A 24,440-nucleotide genomic window follows, 5' to 3' on the forward strand; every position below is an offset into this window, starting at 1 on the left:
ATGTTTCTTAAGTGTTCCTGTATGCGGATCTTTAAACATCTTTTCGTCTTACCTACATAAGCTTTGTTACAACCGCAAGTGATTCTATAGATTACAAAGTCGGTGTTACAAGTAATTACGTCTCTGATCTTGTAAGGTATACCTTCTTTTATTTGTCCTACAACCATTTTTTTCTCCATAAATTTGCAACAGATGCATTTTTTACATGGAAAACATCCCATTTTTTTATTATCCAAAAAATTCTTTTCTTTCTGGGATGTTAATTCACTTTCTTTGATTTTAATTAATTTACTAGGGGCTAAGATGCTTTTCATATTGTTTGCCCGTTTGTAAACAAGTCTTGGTTTGGAAGGGAGACTTGGGCCTAAAATGGGATCTTTTTGTAAAATATACCAGTGTTTATCCAATATCTTATTGATCAATTTACTCTCTCTATTGTACTGTGTAACAAAAGGTCTATTAATAAATCTATTTTCATTAAGGGGAACCAATTTTTCTTTCAGGAGGTCCTCTCTATTGAGTCGTGATGCTCTATCTAGTGCCTTCATTATTTTTCCTTCATGATATCCTCTTTCTAAAAATCTGTCCTTCAACATCTCTGATTGACACCGGAATTGTTCATCATTACTACAATTCTTTCGTATTCTTAAAAATTGTGAAAATTTACCTGTAAAGAACATGAAAGTACCATAGAATATCTGGATATTGTCCTCAGTAGTGAAATTGATAAGGAAGTGACTACTAAAACCCACTTCAAAGAAATAGACGCAAATAGTTTTATCCCTGCAACAAGTTGTCATTTTCCAGTCTGGCTCGATAGTGTACCTTATTCACAATTTTTAAGAATACGAAAGAATTGTAGTAATGATGAACAATTCCGGTGTCAATCAGAGATGTTGAAGGACAGATTTTTAGAAAGAGGATATCATGAAGGAAAAATAATGAAGGCACTAGATAGAGCATCACGACTCAATAGAGAGGACCTCCTGAAAGAAAAATTGGTTCCCCTTAATGAAAATAGATTTATTAATAGACCTTTTGTTACACAGTACAATAGAGAGAGTAAATTGATCAATAAGATATTGGATAAACACTGGTATATTTTACAAAAAGATCCCATTTTAGGCCCAAGTCTCCCTTCCAAACCAAGACTTGTTTACAAACGGGCAAACAATATGAAAAGCATCTTAGCCCCTAGTAAATTAATTAAAATCAAAGAAAGTGAATTAACATCCCAGAAAGAAAAGAATTTTTTGGATAATAAAAAAATGGGATGTTTTCCATGTAAAAAATGCATCTGTTGCAAATTTATGGAGAAAAAAATGGTTGTAGGACAAATAAAAGAAGGTATACCTTACAAGATCAGAGACGTAATTACTTGTAACACCGACTTTGTAATCTATAGAATCACTTGCGGTTGTAACAAAGCTTATGTAGGTAAGACGAAAAGATGTTTAAAGATCCGCATACAGGAACACTTAAGAAACATCAAAAATAAAATAACCACTCACAGTCTCCCGAGACATTTTCAGGAATTCCACCAGTCAGATACAAAAAGCCTCACTTTTACAGCATTAGAGCACATAAGGGAGAATGAAAGAGGGGGTGATAGAGAATTACAGTTATCAAAAAGAGAGTCTTATTGGATTTTTACATTAAATACTATTGTTCCTAATGGTTTGAACGAGAATATTGACATAGTGTCTTTTTTGTAAGGTTGTTTGTTTTATAAATAGGTGCTTTATTCTGAACTTTAGAGAATGTGGCAAATTGTGAAATTATAAATCTTATGAGGAATTGGCAATTTATATCATTACATTATCTAAATTAGTATTTTGAATTAAAGATATTGTCACAATTATTTCACTATCACTTGGGTTAATATTCCTCAAATTGTATTAGAATGTTGGGAGTTATTGTCCTTTAATGAGGTAATATGTATATGATATTTAAATTGACATCACGTTCCCTGTTGGTTTATATATGATGTCTTTTCATTATGGGTGAATTTTGGTCACACACAAAATGGCCACCATAGATAAGTTCAGGGATCCCCTTTAATAATAGTGTCCATTTGAAGACAAATCGTCTATAAAATGGTCGCCATGTTATAGGGTTTATAGGGTGGGAGTTGTCACATTTTGATTAACTACTAGAATTAAGCTCCTAAACTTAGCCCCGCTAGCGCTAAACAATTTGGGTAAAGCGCTTAAGACTTGTCCGATCTAGTAGCCGGGCGGCATAGTACTATATCCCTATGATCAGCGTTTGGGTAGATTATTTATCCGCCGAATCATGTGATCTCCGAAGAAGGAGATGATAGGACAATTTCATTGGCTATTGCTGGAACGCTGTGACAGAATGGAACGCATAAGTCGGAGCAGTGATGGATTGATTCCATTGGCCACTGGTGGAACGCTGTTACGGAGTGGAACGCATAACCCGGAAGTTAGGCATTATAGTTAGTTATTATAGCGTTTCCCGATAGTTTGGGGACTTAAAAAGTTTATATTATGCACCGCTAATACCGTATTACAATAGGAGGACATTTTATGTTGCCAGTTGAGATTATTCATTTAGATTCAACTTTATATCCTAAACATAATTAAAGGAAGTGATGTCACCCTCCATACTGAATATATAGCAGGCCAAGAAAGCTCACTCTCACACACACATGGAGAGGAGCGGTCAGTAAGATTATTCCAGAGCAATTGTTGTAAGTAACCAGCTATATTCCTCATTTGATGTATAATTATTCTATAAGGGATGTATTTGTTTGTATTGTATAAGTCAAACAGTAGTGGTAGATAATTAAATTTAATTTTATTATATGTAATACCATCACATTTTGGATATCTATTTAAAGTGGGGGGTTTGATCTTTATTTAATTGAATGATCCTTATAAAAGCTTTTTGGTTTTTAGAAACCAGTGTTATCCAGAATTTTGGAGATTGATTATCTGAAAACACTGTCCATATCTGTGAGTTTTCACATTTGGAAAAAAACTTGGTATGTACTATTGGCATATTTATATAAATTATTTAGGATGTATTATCATCAATTAGGGTGCAATTCAGTCCTAGTTTTTTCTAGACACTTTATTACTAAATCGTTAATTAAATAGTGTATATTATACTGGATTGTTTAATCAAACAGGTTTTCTGTTTCTGATTAGGTGAGATTTTGTAGACAATTTGGTGTCTGGAAAATTGAGTAATCCAGACCTTTTATCATTGGAAAGTGTACACTTGAGAGCCTTGTGTTTTATGAATTTTCATATTTGGATAAATATTTTGGTATGTACCATTATATTGAAATGTAATGTAGATATTCATGATCCCGCACCATTAGTATTCTGTACCCGTCTTTCTCTCGCTGTTTAAGATCCACCCCTGAGGAAGTCCTTTCAAGGACGAAACGCGTCGGGTGTTATTGTTAGTCATCTTACCTCAGTGGGAGAATATAAGGTGGGACAGCATTATTGACCACCTTTGTCTAAAATATTTCTTTTAAAGATGGATATTTAATTATTGTGTTATAATAAATTTTATATTTGTACAACACTAATGGTGGCCTTTTGGCTTTCTTGGGTGATTTTCTCTTGGTGCGAGGGTTTTTTGTTCTAGATCAAGTATAAAGGAAGGTTCCACTACCCTAAAGAGGAGTGCTACATTTGTTCACCAATATCATAAAGATTCATTCTGGATCAACATCGTTAAGAAGATCAGTCTAACGTCTGACTTCTGGAGGATATTTCTATGTGAATGACTGTCTGGATTTTGGTCTATAGTGACAATTTGCAATTATAACATTCTTTCATTTATGTCAATTATAACCAATTATTAACTGGGCCTATATTCAAGGTTTAGTGATACTATAAGGACTATACACTTAAAAGTGTCTATAATTATCTTTGAAGCGCACCCTTTTTTGTATTCGTTGTGTGGGATGTGTAGACCTTTCTAACAGGGGGTCAAGAAAAAAAGGGGTTGCAGCTATTATTTATTGGAGCTCATTCTAGTTTTACGTATTTGTATATTGTGAAATTTAGCGCAGTTTAAAGGCTTTCTTTTTGTGGATATATATATATATATATATATAGTACATTAAAGGATGAATACATTTATTATATTTATAAAATAAATATATAGCAACTGCAGCACCAGTGTCAAAGGCACTCACAGTCTGCAGTCAGCAGGGCACTCCTGGGCTCTTCCCTTTCCTCCATACACTGCTGACACCACTCTAACTCTGGGCCTAATTTAGACCCGCTCGCGAGCGCTGTGCCGGTCTAAAGACCATCGCGACCATCTTTTTGGCCGCTCACTATAGCTGTGGGTGGTCACCCACAGCTATGCGAGCGGCGAGGAGGCTGCTCTAAAATTAGGAAGGACTGCCCTGATTCAGAGCGAGCTCTCTGTCAGAGCGTCCGGCTCTGAATCAGGGCCTCTGTCTCTGAGCCTAGGAATCATGGATCATCCTTCCAGCCCTCCTTCCTGTTGTCCCTCCTAGTCCCTGCCCGTCTTCCGGAGTCTGGTGTAGAGTGAGAGAGCCCCACGAGATGATAACGTCATGATCATCTCGCGATACCTTTAGATCCGCAGCGGTGCGGCAGCTAGGACAACAAGTGAGTGATGCACTGTCCAGGAGTCCGGCATCCGAGACCCTCCCCCCCTTCTCCACTAACACCCCCCCCCGAATGAACTGCCGCTCCCAGCGGCGGAGGTTTAATAAAGGGGGTTTTTTTTTATAAAAAGGTTACAAAAATGACAAAAAAGTTACTGTTGTTCTGCAGACCGGGCCCCCTGACATGGCCGGGCCAAAGGTAATCAGTACACACTCACCCCCCCCTCTCGGCGCCCTGCATGTAGCCATAGGGATCATTGTGCCTTATATAACCAATGCGTGGAAATTATTCTAATGATCCCATTTGAATGTGTATATATGTTTTTCTTTTGTACACCAGCTTTATACTGGGGACAAGATGCAATCTGGGAGATTACTAGACTCTTCAGGGAGAGAGGGAGATTGCTACTATTTCAGGGAGTCTCCCTGACAAGGAGGGTAGGCAAGTATGATACAAGGGCTGATGTAGAGCATACTTGCCGAGTCTCCCGCAATGGCCAGGGGGCTCCTGAAAATCGGATGGTGCTCCCGGCCACTGACAAGAGAGGGCAAGTCTCCCAGTCCATTGCCACCCACAGAAAATACCTCCCACCCTCTATGCAGCCGTTGTGAAAGTGGGCAGTCCAGAGGGGCTGATGACATGATTTGCTGAATTGCGTTATTTTAACGCCACCAACCTCCTGCACCAACCACCATTGCTGCTCCATGCCACCGCACCACACACCATTGCCGCCGCCACGCTCCATGCAACGCCGACCAGCTTCCCCCTCCCGGAGGGGGCAGCCAGGAACTTGGTAAGTATAATATAGAGTTGGATGTAAGAGCCTTTATTTCGCATAAAATATAAATTTTCATATTTCGCATGCACATAAAAAAACGGTACACTTCCGTCAGTATGTAGATTCAGTCACATTTTTGCACTGACAACTCCTTGTACTAACAGAGGTTGAACACAGGACATGCAAACGTAGGCTAGGAAAGGTCTTATTCATGCAAATGCAATTTAACCAGCCCACAACAAACATGCCTGTGTATCTTACGGGTGCTCAACCCCAGTTATAGACTAATATACTGTACGCACTTATGATGAAACCACGGCCAATTTGCCGGTGTTTTGCGCATGCACAGTAGGGAAAACACCAGGAAAATGGCCACAGCATAATTTTCCTGGTGACCTGCGCATGCACTGTAGACTCTTGGCACACTCTAGTGCCCACAGTCTACCGGTGTAGCGCTGCGCTCAGTGCGCTGCCGGCGAGAGAGGAGGGGACCCCGGACAGAGACTCCACACAGGCCTCGTCCTCTGTTGAAACGCCCCTGTCTGCAGCGCTGTGTGTATAAATCTTCTTTCAATTCTTCATAGACAATTGGTACTTAAATACTTAAAAAAGTGTATTTTTTTGTGTGTGCGTATGCATTAGCATCTTGCACCTCTTTTCTCTGCATTATGTACTGTTTGGGGCATTGCTGTCTGACATTTTGAATTTGATTGTTTATGAATGTCCAGAAATTATAATGGACACACTCAGCATCTCCTGTATGCCCCTTTCATTTTTTAAAAATGGTCACATGTTAGTGCTGCCCACTGCTGTTGCTTAGTTTAGTCAGCCAGCTAGCTGGATGCAACATCTTGGCCCTAGGCCTAACCTAGATGAAACAAATCAATATTGTGAGCTGTGCGGTGGTCAAAATTTACTGCAAATGACAGGGAATAAATGTTACTAAGGTTAATAATACTGTAGGAACAAAAACAGGCCCAAATTACGTGGTTTTACCTGTTTTTATAATTTTTTGAAAAAAGATCCAGATCCAAAACCAAAACCAAAACACGCAAGGGTGGTTTTGCAAAACCAGATCCAGATCCAAAATACGAAGGAGATATAGATCCAAAACTAAAAACAAAAACAAAACACGGGGGTCGGCGCACATCCCTACTTGTATATCTGGTGCAACAGCGTATATCTTTGGTTCCCCTGGATTTGCCCCTGGCTCACAGCTCACCCCACCTCAACGTGCGCTGCATATAGTTCTTTTTTTTCCTAAGGGGAAAGTGGCCACGTCCCCAATGATTTGGCCACGCCCCTGCGAGTAACGGGCCCAGACTGGCTCTCTACGACCCTGATGGTCGCAATTGACCCATTTTGTTTTTATTCGAGCATGCGCCAGAGCAGCAGTGCACATGTGCAGCTATAGTGTTGCGGCTCCGGTCACACTGTGAACTAACTGAGTGTGATTGACACACTGGAGCAATTTGGGGTGGAGAGGGGGACCCAGATGGTGATCCAATGCTGTGTCTGCGGACACTTGCAGTGGATCTGAGAAGCCACAGGGCGTCACTCTCATTACCACAGGCGACAACTGCATCATTTACATATCTTCTCAGATCCAATACTACCAAAGACACAGCACTGTCACTCCTCCGGCTACCTCAGTATCAGGCCCTATGTGCGCTGATATATTGTTTTCACTGTAACAACCTACTGATTACTTTCAGAACTTGATGATGATGATGATCATGTTCTCATTGGCTGACTGTATCTAGATCCCTGTCACTACTACTATACAAAGTATTGGTGTGGCTTCTGCAGTCTATTCACATTATTTAATTGTTATTTGCATTTGCAGGGAAGACCTTTCCCATTTGATTTATTTATTTTTTGAGTAGGTAATGGATGTTAGTCATACTTACCGACTTTCAGCATCCTCCTTTCAGGAGGGAGCTGTCGGGCTTTCACTGCGGGGGGCGTGTTGCGGCAAAAGGGGGCGGGGCATTGGGGGGGGATAGCGCAGTCGTGTCAACGTGGCCCCATCCCCTCTTCACAATGCTGATATTAACGGCAATGTGAAGCAGGGGGCGGGGCCACAATAACGCGATTCAGCGCAAATCACGTCACCGGCCACCCGCAGCCAGGGTAACACTGGTGTAACCACTGCGGGGGCCGGACTGCTCACCGGGTGCCGGGAGGCTTTGCCAAGGGGGGGCAGGAGCGGCACGCGATTTTCGGGAGGCTCCTGGCCGAATCGGGAGCATAGGCAAGTATGATGTTAGTATTTATTTAAATACAAATATTACTATTATTTTTCATTTGCATCTGTATTTAATTGTATTATACTTGGTAAATGTGACATAGTATTTATGAATAACATGGTCTGATTCAGCAAGGATCACTATTCTGCTTATACGCAAGCAACGCAGTTGCTAATATCAGCGGTGATATGTAAATGTGTGCATTCGCATAGCGATCGCAGCCTGACATAAGGACGCCCACTTCCCCTTACTCACATCCGTATACCAGGGCAACATAGCAAAATAAATGGTAACATCGAGTAACATCGGATCCATACGCACAGTTAAGGCAGGTCAGACCTCACTCAGGAATTGCCAACTTCAGCACATACTATGAGGCCTCAGACTGTGTATCGCAGTGGCTAATTTATGTACACGCCCATGCAACACTGTTGAAACACACTGGTACGCCTGCATTTGGCCGACCACCCCTCCGTCACCACCCACAAACGACACTTCCTGTCAATCACTCTGCCATGAGTCCCGATCGCAGTGGCTAGTTCACACACGCGCACTGCGATTCATACGCATGCACAGAACGCAATAATAATCGGGCGATTACGTGCGTATAAGCAACTGCATTCCTTGCTGAATTAGGCCCACTGTCCTGACCCAGACTATCTTATGTATATGACACTTCATCAGGGTTATCAGTATCACTGCTTCCTAAAGTACTATATTGTGTACTGTAATTGTGTTACTACTGACACTGATAAACTACATCTCCTGGTGTAATGTGATGTGCTGCTGTTTATACTAGAGCCAATCTGGGGCATATAGTATTGTTGTCTCCTGGGGTAAAACTGTTATGTTACTACTTCTACATAGCTGGATGCATCTTGAGGGTGTACATATTACACTCAGTTACATCACATTACATTGACAAATATCATTGCAATAATATATACTGTAAAACTTAAAATCAATAACAACTGTTTTTTCAGTGTTCTCCATAATAAGTTATAAATCACCTTCCCCATTAATAATTGCAGACCTAAATATAAACACTTTGAAGGGTGTACCTATATAATATCTGTGATGTCAAACGAAAATTCTTGCTGAGGTTGTCTCTACCTCACTGGCAGCCTAGCACTGCCGGCAATAAACTCGAATAAACTCTGCATGCTCAGAAGTATTTGACCCAGAGGGGATTAAGCAAAGCCTCTCCGGTTTGCGGGTCCCCTATTGCAGGTGCTGTATAGGTACTGTTATCTCAAGATGGTGTTACCTAGTGGCAGAAAGCTTAACTTTCTGCCGGTTGTTCGATTTATCAGACACTGCAGTCCTCATAGCAGGGATGGCAAATAAATCAGTGACTTCTCTGTGGGATCCCTCTTCTCACTTAAAAGGTAGAGGTGATGACCTTTTTATCCTGCTTAAATGTCAGAAAAATAGGTAATCACTGCTTCCGAACTAGACACCAGAAAAAGCTATTTACCAGTAACACAACTCCCCAGATTCAGGGCCTGATTCAGACCCGCTCGCAGGTGCATAACACTCGCAAGCTGGTCGATGGCCGAGCACGCGCACTGCACGTGCGCGAGCCCCGGAGCGAGTGAGAAATTCACTCACTCCGGGGCTCGCCACAAATAGGGCGGCTGTCGATGTTGATCGACAGCTCGCCCCGTTTTGTAGGCGGGTTGGGGGAGTGGCTTGCCAAACAGAGGCGTGCCCGAAGGTATGCCTGCGTTTTGGGGGCGGCCCTAATGACATCACGAGTGATGTCAGTAGTGAGCTTCCAGCTCTATTAGAGCCGGAAGCCCAGTGGGGCTTGTGGCAGACGAGACCCTACCACAAGGGTCTCGTCGCAAGCCCGATGGTCGCGATGGTCGCGACCATAACCTGGCCGCTCGCAAAAGCTGTGGGTGGTCACCCACAGCTTAGCGAGTGGCCAGAAGGCTGGACAAAAAAAAAACGCCCTTCAGACCGGCAAGCTGCCTGATTCAGACCTGTTCGCTATCTGCGTACGCTCACTGGATGCGTATGCAAATTTGTCAAAGTGACGCCATGGGAAGCGATCGCTCGCCAAGGCATAAGCACGCCCACCATGTCTTAGTGAGCGCCCACTTTGTGTGAGCGTACGCCCAATCGCACAAGCAGAGCCGCCCACCACAACACGTCATCTCCAGGAAGTGTATTAATACATTGGTACATCGAGCATCATCGGATGTGAACGCAGCGCTTGTTGTAGCTTTTCCCTACTTCAAGCATAGCGAGGAAACCAGTGTAAAAAAAGGCAAGTGACGTGTACTATGACGCTGCCTGTTAATTATGCACGCCACTAAAACGGCATTGAAACATTCAGGCACGCCTGCGTTCGCATCTCCGACCGCCCGTTATTAGTGTCCTGCCCCTGTTGCCACCCACAAACGGCCTCTCCTGTCACTCATTACACTGGGCTGGCTTTGCTGGGCGAGCGAGGGGTCTGCGTACGTACTGTGTAGTTCGCGCAAGCGCAGAACGCTGCATGCACGTACGCACAACATCGGGCCACTAGCGAGAGAATGCAAATAGCGAACGGGTCTGAATCAGGCCCTCAGTACACACACAGTATATGTATTATTATTTATTAGCCACTCTGGGATAATGTGATTATAGGTGACCCAGCACTTCCTTCATTACTTTTTGTTTATTTTTAAGGTGTCGATTATTGGAACTCTCCACTACAAGCCTGATGAAAATTACAGACTATTTCCCTTCTGCAAAATCCTCCAGTAACCAAGGTGCTGCACTTGTCTGGTTTGTCAGAGTATATTTATATTGCTCATTAGGATATTAATCTGCACGTTTAGTAAAAAGGATGTTTTCAGAGAATTAGAACTATATAGACTGCGATGCAGAGCCGGATCTAGAATTTCTTTTAGGGGGTGGGGGCAGTTTAAGAATTAATCCTGACTCCTCCCTTCTCTACTTATTACCCCTCCCACTTCCAGTACTAAACCCCCCCCCCCCCCCCCCCCCCAAAAAAAAAAAAAAAAACCGTTCACTGGTGCTTTATGTACACCAGCATGCACAATGCAGGATAGATCATAAATCCTAGATGATAGAACAGCATCTTGTCACTGGCCTCAAAAGTAGATACATTAGGGCTCAGTTACAAAGACTGCATTCAGGTGCACAATTTGTACTAAATCATAGAAGCAACTCAGATGCATGCTTTTATTGTCTATCTTGCACAAGACATATAAAAGCTACACTCTGATTGGTTGCTGAGGGTCAGTACAAATTTTGCACCCAAGCCTTTCATCAGATGTGCATTTGCACAATGCATAATTGCCTAAGACATCAGTATATATATATATATATATATAATATATATATATATATATATATATAATGTACTGTTTACTGTAGGCACTTCTGATTTTGCTGTATCTCCATGCAATATAAGGATATACCTGTCATATTGGCAGTTGTCCTATATGCCTCTATCTATTTAGGGTTAAAGGAGAAGTGATTATTCCAGAGCACCAAATATAACTGATTACTACAGGGAGGAAAGTAGTTACTAGGTGATGTGAGCTTGTGTATTACCTGTGGCCATGTGCTTTCTCCTTTCTGTATTTGTGCTATGCTACCTGTAGTTTTACTGTTGGGATGTGTTACAGGCAAGTCATACTGCACCATATATTTGGTCATCTATCCACGTTTACAGAGAAACAGAGGGCCTGATTCAGAGCCGGACGCTCTGAACGAGCGCCCGCTCTGAATCAGGGCGTTTTTTTTTTTTTTGTTGCGGCCTCTTGGATGCTCGCATAGCTGTGGGTTACCACCCACAGCTTATGCGAGTGTCCATGATGATGGTCGCGATGGTCAAGACCCCAGACTCCCGGAATTGCTGCAATGCTCTTGAATGGTGCCCACATGTAAAATAAAAACATTCAGCTCAGGCAGGATGACCCTACTGCCGCATCTAATGGCTTACTGTGATTGCTGGTCCTGTACTGTAGTATAAAACTTGGGAATTCCACTGGTGCGCAACAAGCTGCCTATGTTCAATTTCAACACAAATGGGGCACCACCTATACCCCACATAATAAACAGAAATCAAATAACAAATATTGGTTAAAATAGTTCACTGGCGCTAAACAGATTAAAATATTACTTCCCTCAATGATTGATATTTTTCTTCCTCTTCCAGCATCAACACAAGTGCCAATAGCGGTATATAAAAGAAAACACAAAAACGATCCTTGTGTATTATTCGAGAGGTATTTGTAGGAGAGTTTATCTATTAAAGATAAAATCAGAGTTCATTTCCCGGGGATGCCCCCCTCAACCAAACACTCACACTTTGTTGGATTTATATAAGCACATCAAAGACTATCTCAAGATTCCTCAATATAGTGTCACCTCCACCGGACGTGAAAATAATTTCGGGGAATGTCTCCCCTAGATTTGTACTCACAATATACCAGAATATAATGGACACATCAATTGGTTCTTTCTGCAGTCCGTCTCTCTCCTGTTTCCACGTAGGAACCCCAACTATTGGTCTCCCCACCAATAATACTTGTCAGAGTCGGGAGAGAGATTCATAAAAAAGGTTTTTATTGCAGTGAACAATTTCTCACACATGAGAAAGAAACTTTTCTAAAAATAAATTGAGGAACACTTACCCAGGTTTTTTTTTGGAGTTCCAAGATGTCAATTTGGAAAATGAAAAACGGGGCCCCGTTTACCAAACGTCCTCCTTCTTCCCTTGGTAGGGTCCTCCTGTTAGCATGCACTCGACTGCCCTCAACAACGCGTTTCGATCAAACGATCTGTTTCAAGGTGTGTTTGGTCCTGTACTGTATATGCTGGAATTATGCCACAAAGTATACTTTGTATGATGCATATTAAAACTGGTTATGTGCTAATTATGTCCTCTCCATGGACTGGCCACACTTGCTCTAAAAGTACGCATTTGGAAATCCCCCTATAAAAATCCTGAGTTTGCCACTGAAAGCTGCACTGGTCTGACCATCTCATCCCTATGGCAGGCTTGCCTACCCTCCCGATTTTGCCGGGAGCCTACCGACATGCCCCAACCCTCCCGACCTCCCCCCAAAATACACTAGAAATCCCCGTAGCGGGGGGTGCGGTGACGCGATTAGCGCTGGATAGCGTCATCGTGGCCCCGCCCCCTGCTTCACAGTGCCGAATATAACGGCATTGTGAAGAGGGGGAGGGGCCACGGTGTTGCGATCATTCGGCCCGCCCCAGCTCCGCCCCCAACGTGTCACAGCTGTCCGGACACGCCGCCTGCTGTTAGCCGACAATCAGCTCCCTCCCGTTAGGAGGGAGCTGATTGTCGGCAAGTATGCCCTATGGGCTTCCACAGTGTTATAATTATATTATGTTGCAGCATTTCATAGCAATACTGAAACTATTATTATAACTACAAATGGATGTAACCTGTGATTGTCAGCAGTGCAGATGAGTAAAGGTGCTGTATATATTTACAGCTGATGAAACTGCATTTCTAATACAGTAACAACTTGTGGTAAATCATAGACTAAAATACTAAAATCACACGTTAAAAAATATATGATTTAATAGTTAATTTAACACTATGGTTATAGTAATTAATCTGAGCTTTGAAATAACTGCTGCTGCCTGCTCTATAAAAGCTTATGTGATGTGTGGCTTGTCACCTGTAGTGCACCAAATGCAGTCCTCAAGGCTCCCCAACACCAGGGTATAGAGATATTCATAGTTGACCACAGGTGGCTTAATTAGTACCTCAGTCAATTTGATTTAACCATCTGTGCTCAACCATGGATATCTTAAAAACCTGAACTGTTGGGGAGCCTTGAGGATTGCATTTGGGAACCTTTGCTGTAGTGCAACTACAAATCCCAGCATGCCATGTGAGCCACAGTTTGGGAATCTGTAATTATATACGAGCTGCAAACAGTGTGAATCATCCTGCTCTGCTCACGCCGTCTCCCCTTTGCATGTATTAGTAGTTTCAAGTGTGACCATACTGTATATACTAGTCAGCCCTCTGTGTTTGCATGCTCCACATTGTCATTTAACGCCCTGCATTAGCACAGTCACTCACTGTCTGATCTTACAGCAGCTCTTCCTGCAGGCAGTGATATATACAGGGTGGGTGTCTTAGCACAGTACAGGCAGGCTAATCAGTGACGTGTGGTGAGGCTGTATAACTTAACAACATAGTTTTTATATCAAAACTCTGGAGCATAACAGGGAGTATGAGAGGGGAGGCTCGTTAATGAGCAGCTCAGCATTCGATTGATTATACTGTCTGCCACAGTCTGAATCTATCTATGATCTTTAATCCCGGCAAAGCAATGAAAGTATATGGAGAATGCAAACAGCAGGGACCGATTGATCACAGCCACACAGTACTATCGGGTGTGATTGCCGCACTGGAATCGGTATGTAATGCCGGCGGCTGAATAGCCGCCAGATGAAATACCAACAGTGGAAGACCGACGAATGAAAATCCCGACTGGGGTTGGTAAGCACCCTAACACTCCCTTTGTGGTGCCTAACCCTAAACCCCCTTCCCACACCCTGAGCTTAACCCTCCCGGGGGGTGTCTATCCCTAACCTCTCTCTAGTGGTGCGTAACCCCCCCCCCTTCCCTAGTCTAACCCCAACCCTCCCCGGGGGGTGCCTAACCCTAAGTCTCCCCGTGTTTCCCAAACCTAACCCTCCACCACCCCTTGACTACAAACTAAGACACCCGGCTTACCTTTGTTTGGTATGCCCGGTGCCGGGATTTCGTTGTGGGGCTGATGATAGACGTCAGGATTATGACGCCTATCTTTAATCTCATGTTGGGCATTCAGTGTCAGTATACCGGCCGCCGCTAACCTGACTACATCCCCCCCCATTCGCCCTCCTCTCTGCATCCGCCGCTGCTTCGATTTACAGTTGGAGCAGGTTGAGTTTTGTACAATTTTACAGTGTCAAAAAATACTTTTTGGCCCAAACAAATACGTTCCATTAAATAAGACCAGGGAGAGGGCACTTTCTGAGAGCTGGTAGGGTCAAAGAGCTGTCTATTCATACTCCTGTAGTGCAAGTATACACTGACAGGAACATTGCAATAAATTCAGCTTGTGGCAAAAGGGCACTTAGAAACGTAATTCTGGCGATCATCACTTTTACCCTTGAGGCACAAGTTCCGTTTAAGTTAGGGAAAAGCCTTCACATAGCTTACCATATCCATATTTTTCCCATCCTATGATGGGCCTACCTGGGCCCACCAACCCATATGACACCTCTAATATGATATATCTTCTAATATTATGCATCCTCACCAGGGAAGCACAGGTGAGGGAAGTGGCGGTCTGATGGAGCCCAAGTACAGTGAGGGGCAGATTCAGTTAGCATGACTTTTTAGCCAAGGTAAAACCTGTGGCTACTATTCAATTATGAATCTGTGTTATCATTGTTTTCAATGGGAGAAATTGCTCCGGACTAGGTGATAACTAGGAAAACGTCCTTATCTTAATGTAGAAATGTCAGAGCACAGTGCAATACCCTCTCCCAATTAATAATAATAATATGGTCACCTATTAGTTCTATGTACTATGTAAGGTGCTGCGGAACACTTGTGGCGCCATATAAATAAACTATAATAATAATATGTTTAGAGGTGTTTAATTAGTACAATATGAGACATGTATGCTGGGGCGTTGTATTGACGGGAAGAGGCTTTAGAACTTGAAGGTGGGAGTTGCAAGTGTTTTTTTTTTTTAACCCATATTTTACTACTTCTATATAAATAAATATTAAATAGTTCCTCTGGAACTCACTCTCTCTCCAAGTCAGACATGCTCTTAATCTTTCCATCTTAGAATACACACTAAAAAAACACCTCTCCATGAGAACCTACCACCCCTCCTCCTAAATTTCCAGTGCTCTTTTTGCCCATTCTACGCTATTCCCCAGTTCATCCCTCCTCTTGGCATGTAATGCTGGGTACACATTGGCTGACATATCGGCCGTTTAATTGAACGCCAAATATATTGTGTGTGCATCGGCCAGTGCGTACAGACGATGTCTGTGAACTACGTAGTTCACAGACATATTGGCAATTATATCTGCTGCAGAGGCCGCCGAGAGGGTCGCAACGCAACCCCCGGCCAGCGGGACCCGCGGCCGGAGGCAGTGATGGTCGTTCAATGTGTATGAACAACCATCATATGCTGTTATATCTGCAGATCAGTCGATCTGCAGATTTATCTTTCCAGTGTGTACCCACCTTTAGCTCTCTTAGGTAGGACCCTCATTCCTCATGTTTCATCCCTAGCACTATCCTTGCCTGTAGTGCTTCTTGTCTCCTTCACATAGTCAATTGCAGGGACCCTAATTCAGACAGTACTCCATGTCCATTTAAATATATTTAAATCTAACACCCTTCTGTTTCATCAGATGGCTCATTTTAATCTTTCTTATTTTACAGCAGAAAGAACTACCACACTGATCAGTGACAACACAGAAGAGAAGGATCAAAGAATGTCTCAAAGTGGCTACAGTTTGTGTACGACAGTCCAAACACCTAAGAAGAGAAGGGAGCGCTTTACTGACCCTGAGATCCACATACTTGTCGACACAATTCTGTCCCACGCTGAGCAATTGTTTGGACGTAAATCTCTCAACGCCTTGGGGAAAGCTGCTCTCTGGGATACAGTGGTGAGAAAGGTCAATGAAGTAGGCGGCATGAAGCGTACAGGTGTAGAATGCAAGAAGAGGTGGCATGACTACAAAAGGAAAGTTAAGCAATGTATCGATAAAATGAGACTGCAGGTTCCTTTGTCTGGCAAGATGGAGTCTGTAGCAGATCATTTGTCCCAAAGACAGATGAATGTAGCTCTGTTCTTTAAAATGGAGGCAGAACCCACCAATGCAATTCAAGTATCTGATGACTCTTCTACTGATGATGGTAATTATACTGTATTACTAATATCTACAGTATACTTAACACTTTATTTTTTTTACAAATTTAAGGAACAACTACTTTTTGCTACACAAGAGTGACATCTCTCTGTGATCACCAAGCATTACCTAAAGCTGGGCAGTAGGGCTTCATTGAAATAAAGGAACCTGCCTAACTGCCTACATTTCTCTTTTAGGTCCGGATTCAATTAGCGGCAATAATATCGACTGATTATCGCCGAATTTTTGCCTATATTATCGCACCCGCAATAATAGGATAGACTGAAACAGGTGAAAAGTTTTCTCCATCTCAGACCAGGAGAAAAAAAATGCAAAATCCCTATTTTTGCCTAAAAATGTGATTTCTTTCAGAGCCCTTTGGACACCGAACCTTCCCCCCCCCCCAATAATAAATTATGTTATAATTTCGTAAGTTGTGTACTTTTTAAAAACCATTTAAAAAAACACCTGCGCCAGCCACGTGCGATGTTTAAAACTTGTCGCATCCAAACGGCCACCCCGAAAACAGACCCAATCTGTTAGACCCATTTTCAACGTTTCTTTTTTTCACTCAAAATTTGATTGGTCGTTTTTCGTCAAAGTACGCAACTTACGAAAATATTTTTCGGGTAATTTATCATTAAAAAATCTCCACATTTTTAGGCAAAAATAGGGATTTTGCTTTTTTTTTCTCCTGGTCTGAGATGGAGAAAACTTTTTGCCTTTTATTTGGCGAAAAATGTCTGATTTCGCCGTTTTTTTTTGCCGAAAATCATCTGATTTCGCAGACAACGGCGAAATCTACCGTTTTTGCCGCTAATTGAATATGGCCCTAAGTTTAAGTCAATATTTATATATTAACGGATGCATTTAAGTTGCTATTCACATATTATAACAAGCTATATATTATGTCCATTTTTTATGTTTTAACACCCTAAGGGACCGAAAGGTGTTTCAAAATGTTCCACCCTACATCAAAGAAACTGTGAGGACTTATTTGGTACATGGCCGGTTATTATTCTTAATTACAATTCACTACTCTTGTACTAATATACACAATCTATCAGCCCCATTGGAGTGTCACTGTGTATGCTCCAGCCCTGGTCATATGCAGAAGAGCAAGGATCAATGGACTGTATAGCAAATTTTGTAATGGGGCAATACGCCATTGGACTCCCACTGCACTCTTTTTTTTTTTTTTAACAGATCTTAACACCTGGGAAACAACAGGTGTGCTAATTTGTTTATTCTGGTATTAAGGTCTTATACAGGGTGTTTCACTCGCTATTGGCTCCAAAGTTTTTCTTATAACTTTTAAAAGAAATTGATGAGAAACATGAGGAAGTCATAGCTTTAACAAGTGTTGAAAGTGTTCACCATTAGTATCCAGGCAAGCTTGAACGTGTCGCTTCATGTTATGGAAGGTTGTAACCAACATATTGGGAGTCACAGGGCCAAATGTAATAGGGTGAAAGTTTAGCAGTAAACTCTTACATTGGTCGAGTTTTATCTTCAAAAATGGGAAAACATGAAAGTTTAAATCACGAGAGTAGCAGTGGCGGCTCCAGGGGTGGGGCTGCAGCGCAGTCCAAAATTCAAATAGGGGAACCACACCAACTGCCAGTGAGGATGGCAGTTGGTGTGGTTCCTGTATTTGAATTTTGGACTGCGCTGTTGACTAGGGGGGGTGAACAGCTGGCCTTCACTTCGCGCATGTGTGAACAGCTGGCCTGGATGCTAATGGCGAACACTTTCAACACTTGCTACGATTTCCTCATGTTTCTCATAGACCAAGGAATGTCTGTGTCACTAAATGACGTCAATTACCTTAAAAGTTATAAGAAAAGCTTTGAGGCCAATAGTGAGTAAAATACCCTGTATTAATTATATGTATTAGCTGCACTGTTATTTATTTACCTAGTGCCTACAATACTACAGTTTTTGGCATAATGCAGATTTTGCCTGTAATTTACATGTAAAAACTCCTGCAAAGAAGCCTGGTCCCTGGTGATGAGTTCCTGCCAGCCACCAGGAAACAGACTCAGTCAGCCCAAAAAGCCTTGCTGCCCACAACAGCACACAGGTTGAGCCTATGGCCAATTTGCCACAGAACACCATTCAATGATTATTATTATTATTATTATCCTTTATTTATATGGCGCCACAAGGGTTCCGCAGCGCCTTACATAGTACAGAAACATAGTACATAAACAGTTGAACAGAACAAGAAAACAGTGTCATACAGTTTAAGACACTACAAGACAAGTACATGGTATATAAACACTGCTGCAACAGAAGCAGGATGGCAAAAGTCACGGGTTAGGTGCTTTTGAGTATAGAGCAGATAGTATAAGTAAAGAAAGGATAAGCACAAGAGGATAGAGGGCTACTTTAAGAGGCAGTTTTTGTAGGTGTTTGTGGAGAGCCATGGCTGTTATATCAGTTTACGTGAAGTCTGACGGGTGGCATAAGCCACTTCATCTGGGGCTATTTAGAGAGTGTGGTTAACGTGTGAACCAGCAGTCTCAGGTAAATGTTGAAATTGGTGAAAGCAGTTATTGTAAAGAGATGTTCAGATGTAAAATAATAAGTTGTGATCAAGTGTGAATTCTATAAGGCACATTTATTGATTTGGAGGGTGATGGGAGACATGTGAGGTTTGCAGGATATATATTCCATAGTAAATCCGCTGTATGTGTGAGGGGCCTGGATTTGGTGATATGTCACCAGATAATAAAAGCAGAAGGATGGAGAAGTAGATATAGTTGCAGGTGTGTAAAAGTTTTTTATAGTGACACAATGAGGCTGTAATAGTCACTTTTTGATGAAAAGAAAGCTCATTAGTTTTTAGAGGAGGTGAGTGACTCAATAGGGCGGCAGTGTGCCCAGAGAGGGGAGATGCAGGGAAAGTTAGGGATGTTATATCCTTAGAGAAAATACAAAGGAGAGAGTTGATAAAAAGAAATGTGTAGTACATGGTGAGTTTTAGGTTTGTTATTTTTAGACAAATTTTAAAGCAATCAGTTTCTTAATCTGAAATTACCTTAGATGTTGGTCAATGTTTGTTCAATTGTTTGATTAACTGTTATGTAATCACACTTTGTGCCTTTAACACTTGGTGCTTTTAACCCCAGCTGCCCCTAGACTGAATATAAAGGAGTGGTATACCTTGATTAAGACAGGCTACAACTGACTCAATTGCTCTGCTGATCAAAGGAGATAACTTGCTCTGAGTTGGAGCAAAAGCCAGGCCAGATATATACCATAAACTATGCTTCACTGAACAATATAGACTATACATGTAAAAACAATTCTATGCAAGAGATGAAATATCACATACATTTAAAAACTGCACATGATTGCATGAAGGTCTATGCAGAGTATATATGCAGTAGGCAGGATGAGAGATGAAAATGATGAAACAAGTTCATATGCACTGATGATAAATGTTAGTAAGGCACCTGGCAATATCTATCTAGCTTATAGTGAATATGATCTTATTAATAAGGCAGCTTATCCAATATGTTACTTTGCATCATTAGGGGGCAGCAGTCTCCAAAGTTGTCTTTGCTTATAGCAAGCCTCCTTTGGTATAAGCACAAGCCAAAATGGAGCAAAAGAGCCATGCTAGTTATACATTCATGGTACTGTACTGAAGCAATTGCTTGTTAGGGGATGTAGTCAGGATGGTGGCGGCCGAAATGCCGACCACCAGAATCCCGACACTGAAAGCCCAGCATGGGACTAAAGATAGGAGTCTAAATGCCGACGACTATCATTAGCCCCACGCCGAAATCCCGACGCCCGGCATACCGATCGTAGGTAAGTCGGGCATTGGGAGCGGATAGCAGCGGGGGGAGGGTTAGGTTTAGGCACCCCCAGGGTGACTTAAGGTTAGGCTGGAGGAAGTAGGGGTTAGGTTAGGCACCACTTGGGGGAAGTTAGGGTTAGGTACCCCCCCTGGGAGGGTTAGGGTTGGGGGGGAGGGGAGGGTTAACTATACTTACCAGCCGGCATCTAGATTTCCTGCTGTGGAGCTTCCAGGGTCGGGATTTGAACTGGCGGCTTTTAAGTTATCAGTATTTCATACCCAACCCGTTTGTTAGTATTCTGCTTCTGCACGCAGGTTTGCATAGGTGCACATGCACATGTGCAGAGCAATTCCATGCCTGCTTCATAATTGGCATATTACACTCTCTGCATCTACCCATACCTATTAACTAGTCTGTTATTTCACGTATTGCATTTAGAAAAACAGGGGCAGGATGCACCATCCTCTATTAAGCAGTCAAAAACCCCGAAATTTTTTTGGGGGGTTTGACTGCATTTCTCATGCCCCAAGCTTCAGAGAGCAAAGCTGTCTGCAGCTTGGAGCCAATGGCATTGCCCAATAGAAGCCTGTGGGCTTCTTATCGCATTCTGAACTGAGAGGGATCCAGTCGGATCTCACCCAGTGTCCCACGCATTGCGCACATCATTCGGCACATGTGCAGCAGGACACCAGAGGGACTTCTGGCTCATAGATCCGGAAGTCCCTCTGTCACAAAGGACAACTCTTATTGGGAGAGCTGTCCTTTGCGAATATCTTTATGCATACTGGCGTTATTAACATGGGCATGCATACGATGAGTGGCGGGATCCATCACATGCAAAATGCCATTGTATTGTGGATTCTGGTGTACAGACACAACAAATATACAGTCCAAGGTTGGATCACACAAGTCAGCAACAACTACATAAAATGACCTAGATTCCATGGGATCACCGTTCTGTGTGACAAGATTGGGAGATATTCTATCAGAAAGAATATATATGAAGTAGAAATTATGATATTTTACCTTGTTGAATCTTTGGTACTTGCTTTTCTTTCCCTCTTGGAAATACACCTTCAACAATCTGGGGTGTGCAGTGTCACAGTTGGTGTTACATTTTTTTAACCCTTGTTACCTTGTAATTTATATTTCTTTTTTCCTCTACATGCCATACATGAGGATATGAAGACATAAAAGTGACAAACGGACATTTAACAAATCTTTTATTTTGAATCACCGCAAAAACATCTCGTAACTATGTGTAACTTGAGTACGTTCTCAAGTAAAATATTGGAAGAGCTGCTCAGGATTATTAAGTCAGTATCTATAATGTTTGTTTGATGACTTTTGTTTTTCAGGGGAAGAGGCTTCTTCAAGTCATAATATAGTGACTCCGTCTACTTATATTCATTCTGAAGATGAATTTATTGGCCGGAAGGAAAAACTGTCACTTTCAGCTTGCTCAATAAAGAATAGTCCTCAGGACGGATCCATCTCACAGTCCAACAAAGCAAAGGTATCAGGTGGATCCGTAGACCACAAACCCAATGAGACTCAACTTCAATTAACAAACTTGGACACTAAGTTAGACCAAGTAATTACCCAGCAAAAGAATACCAATGAGATACTTGAAAGCATAGGTAGTGGTGTTACTGCAAGCCTGGACCTGCAGAAGAAGATGAATCGTCTTCTGAAAAGCAGCTTCTTGGAGTTGCAAAAATCTATCAGAGCTAATAAGGAGGAATCGAGCAATCACAGTAGTATTCTGGATATCACGTTGAAAGGTATCCAGGCTAAGCTGGATGAGGTCACCAACAGTCTTCATGCTAAACAACTGCAAGAGCTGATGTCCAGCGATGAGTCTGAATGCTGCACAGAAGATATGGGATCTTCTTCACTAGCTACAGAGACTACACCAGCTAGGAAGAAGAGATTGAATCAACGCCCTTCATCAACTGGACTAATGAAAAAGAAAAAAAAAGTGAATTAATGTTATACATCTTATATAATAACACTAATCAACAGCCATTTTGCATCTGGCATGATATATAGATCAATCTCCATGTAATTTTGTGCATAGAAATCAAACTTACCGTATGATATTTCAAAAAAAATTTATTCTAAAATTAAAGTATTTAATTACAGTAAGTGCTCGGCCAGACTCCCTGCTGCCCGTGCTATGGTGTGCACATCCTGCCCAGACTCCTCATCCTCTATGTATCAAACACAGTAAGAAAAAAGACTCCTATTTGGGGCACACTTCTTAGTAGTGTAATATGTATTTATTAAAACTCAAAATTGTAATAGTATTCATTAAATAAAAAATGGCTTTATACACACCTATCAGAATATACAATATATAAATGTAGAATTGGTGAAATATTATGGTATAGACAAACAATTCTCCATTATAGGAGATCTACTGAAACATTCCTATAAATACCAATTATACATCATTTCTCTTGTCCCTGGGGAAATCGGTGCAGTATATAAATTCTAACAGGCTATGTGGTATACAATATGTACATATTTCTCAGCAGAAGGAATTATCAGTAAAACATCCTATTTGGTAAGTGGCACATCACAGCAAAAATAAAAAACTCATGTATACACAAAAAAAACACTCTGCAGTGAATGAAAAAAGGCGAAATAATAAAATTAATTGATACAACTTTGAAGTGAAAACACACACTTTAATTAAAATTCTAACACCACGGATAACCACCACTAATAGTTCAGTAGTAGAGGCGTCCCTCAATTCTACCTGGGAGAGTATAAATTAGGGATGAGCGGGTTCGGTTCCCTAAGAACCGAACCCACCCGAACTTCGGGGATCCGGGGCGATCCGAGCCCAAGCTCGGATCTCCCTGTCTGCCCCGGATCCCTCTCCCGAGGCAAAACCTCGAGATCTGCTGTCGGATCTCGAGGTTTTGCCTCGAGCGGCCATTTTAAAAAAAATGCCTTTGCCTTTAATGGGCAAAGTGCTGATTGGCTGACAGAGCCGTCTGTCACGGCTCTCAGCCAATCAGCATTATGGTGCTCATTTGCATGTAGCACGGACTCGTGAGATCCGTGCTACATGCATCTGTGTGACTGACAGTGACACAGAGCACAGATGGGTCAGTGAGACCCGTCTGTGCTGCTGTGTATTTCAATGACACAGATGCACGCACGGACCAGGAGATCCGTGCTACTTGCATCTGTGTCATTGACACAGAGCACTGACGGGTCCGTGAGACCCGTCTGTGCTGCTGTAGTAAAAAAAAAAAAAAAAAACACCTGTGTAAAAAAAAGAAAAAAATGGCGTGCCCCCCCCCCCCCCCCAAAAAAGAGCAACCAGCCCCGGGCATTAGTGACCCAGTGCTGGGTGTGCTTAAATACAGGGGACAAACGACGTAGGGGTCCCCTGTACTTAAGCACAACCAGCAACGGGCTAGTCAGAACCAGCGCTGGTTGCCAAAATACGGGGGACAAACGACGTAGGGGTCCCCCGTATTCTGCGCAACCAGCTCTGGGCTCTGATCCGGTCCTGGTTCTGGAAATACAGGGGAAAAAAATTAGTAGGGTTCCCCTGTATGTTCCAGAACCAGCACTGGACTTTTTCTAGCGGGGGGCTGATGCCACAGCCAGGGGAGCCCTTTCACCGGGCCCCCCAGCCGCAGCATCAGCCCTGACCGCTAGTCAGCCCAGGCCGGGGATCCCTGGAGAGCTGGGGACCCCCCCAATAAAGGGGTCACCCTCTCCAGGGCACCCCAGGCTGATAGCCCGGGGCTATCCCCGCCACCCCTGGTGGCGGTGGGTGGCGGGATGATTGTGTGGTGTGGTGTAAATAAAGAATATCAAACATTGTCTTTACAAGTAGAACTGCAAGTCCCAGCAAGCCTGCCCCGCATGCTGGTACTTGGAGAACCACAAGTACCAGCATGCAGGGCAGTAAGGGCCCACTAGTACCTGTAAAAAAATGTTTAAAAAAAACACAGGACACACACACCGTGACAGTATAAGTTTATTAAACATACACACACACACACAC

At 42.5% G+C, this 24,440-nt stretch overlaps 1 protein-coding gene across 1 annotated transcript in view; it reads left to right on the forward strand.

The window, feature by feature from the left end:
* Positions 1-22,675, forward strand: part of LOC148513791 (uncharacterized) — a 36,202-nt gene extending 13,527 nt beyond the window's left edge. The window contains exons 2-4 of the mRNA XM_088481426.1: positions 10,335-10,417; positions 16,123-16,602; positions 21,766-22,675. Coding sequence (XP_088337552.1) covers positions 10,369-10,417; positions 16,123-16,602; positions 21,766-22,397 — 1,161 coding nt within the window. The 5' untranslated portion in view covers positions 10,335-10,368 and the 3' untranslated portion in view covers positions 22,398-22,675. The remainder of the gene's footprint in view (positions 1-10,334; positions 10,418-16,122; positions 16,603-21,765) is intronic.
* Positions 22,676-24,440: the final 1,765 nt, after the last annotated feature.

This window comes from Taudactylus pleione, unplaced genomic scaffold, assembly GCF_031769625.1.
Source record: "Taudactylus pleione unplaced genomic scaffold, aTauple2 ptg000270l, whole genome shotgun sequence".
NCBI lineage: Eukaryota > Metazoa > Chordata > Amphibia > Anura > Myobatrachidae > Taudactylus > Taudactylus pleione.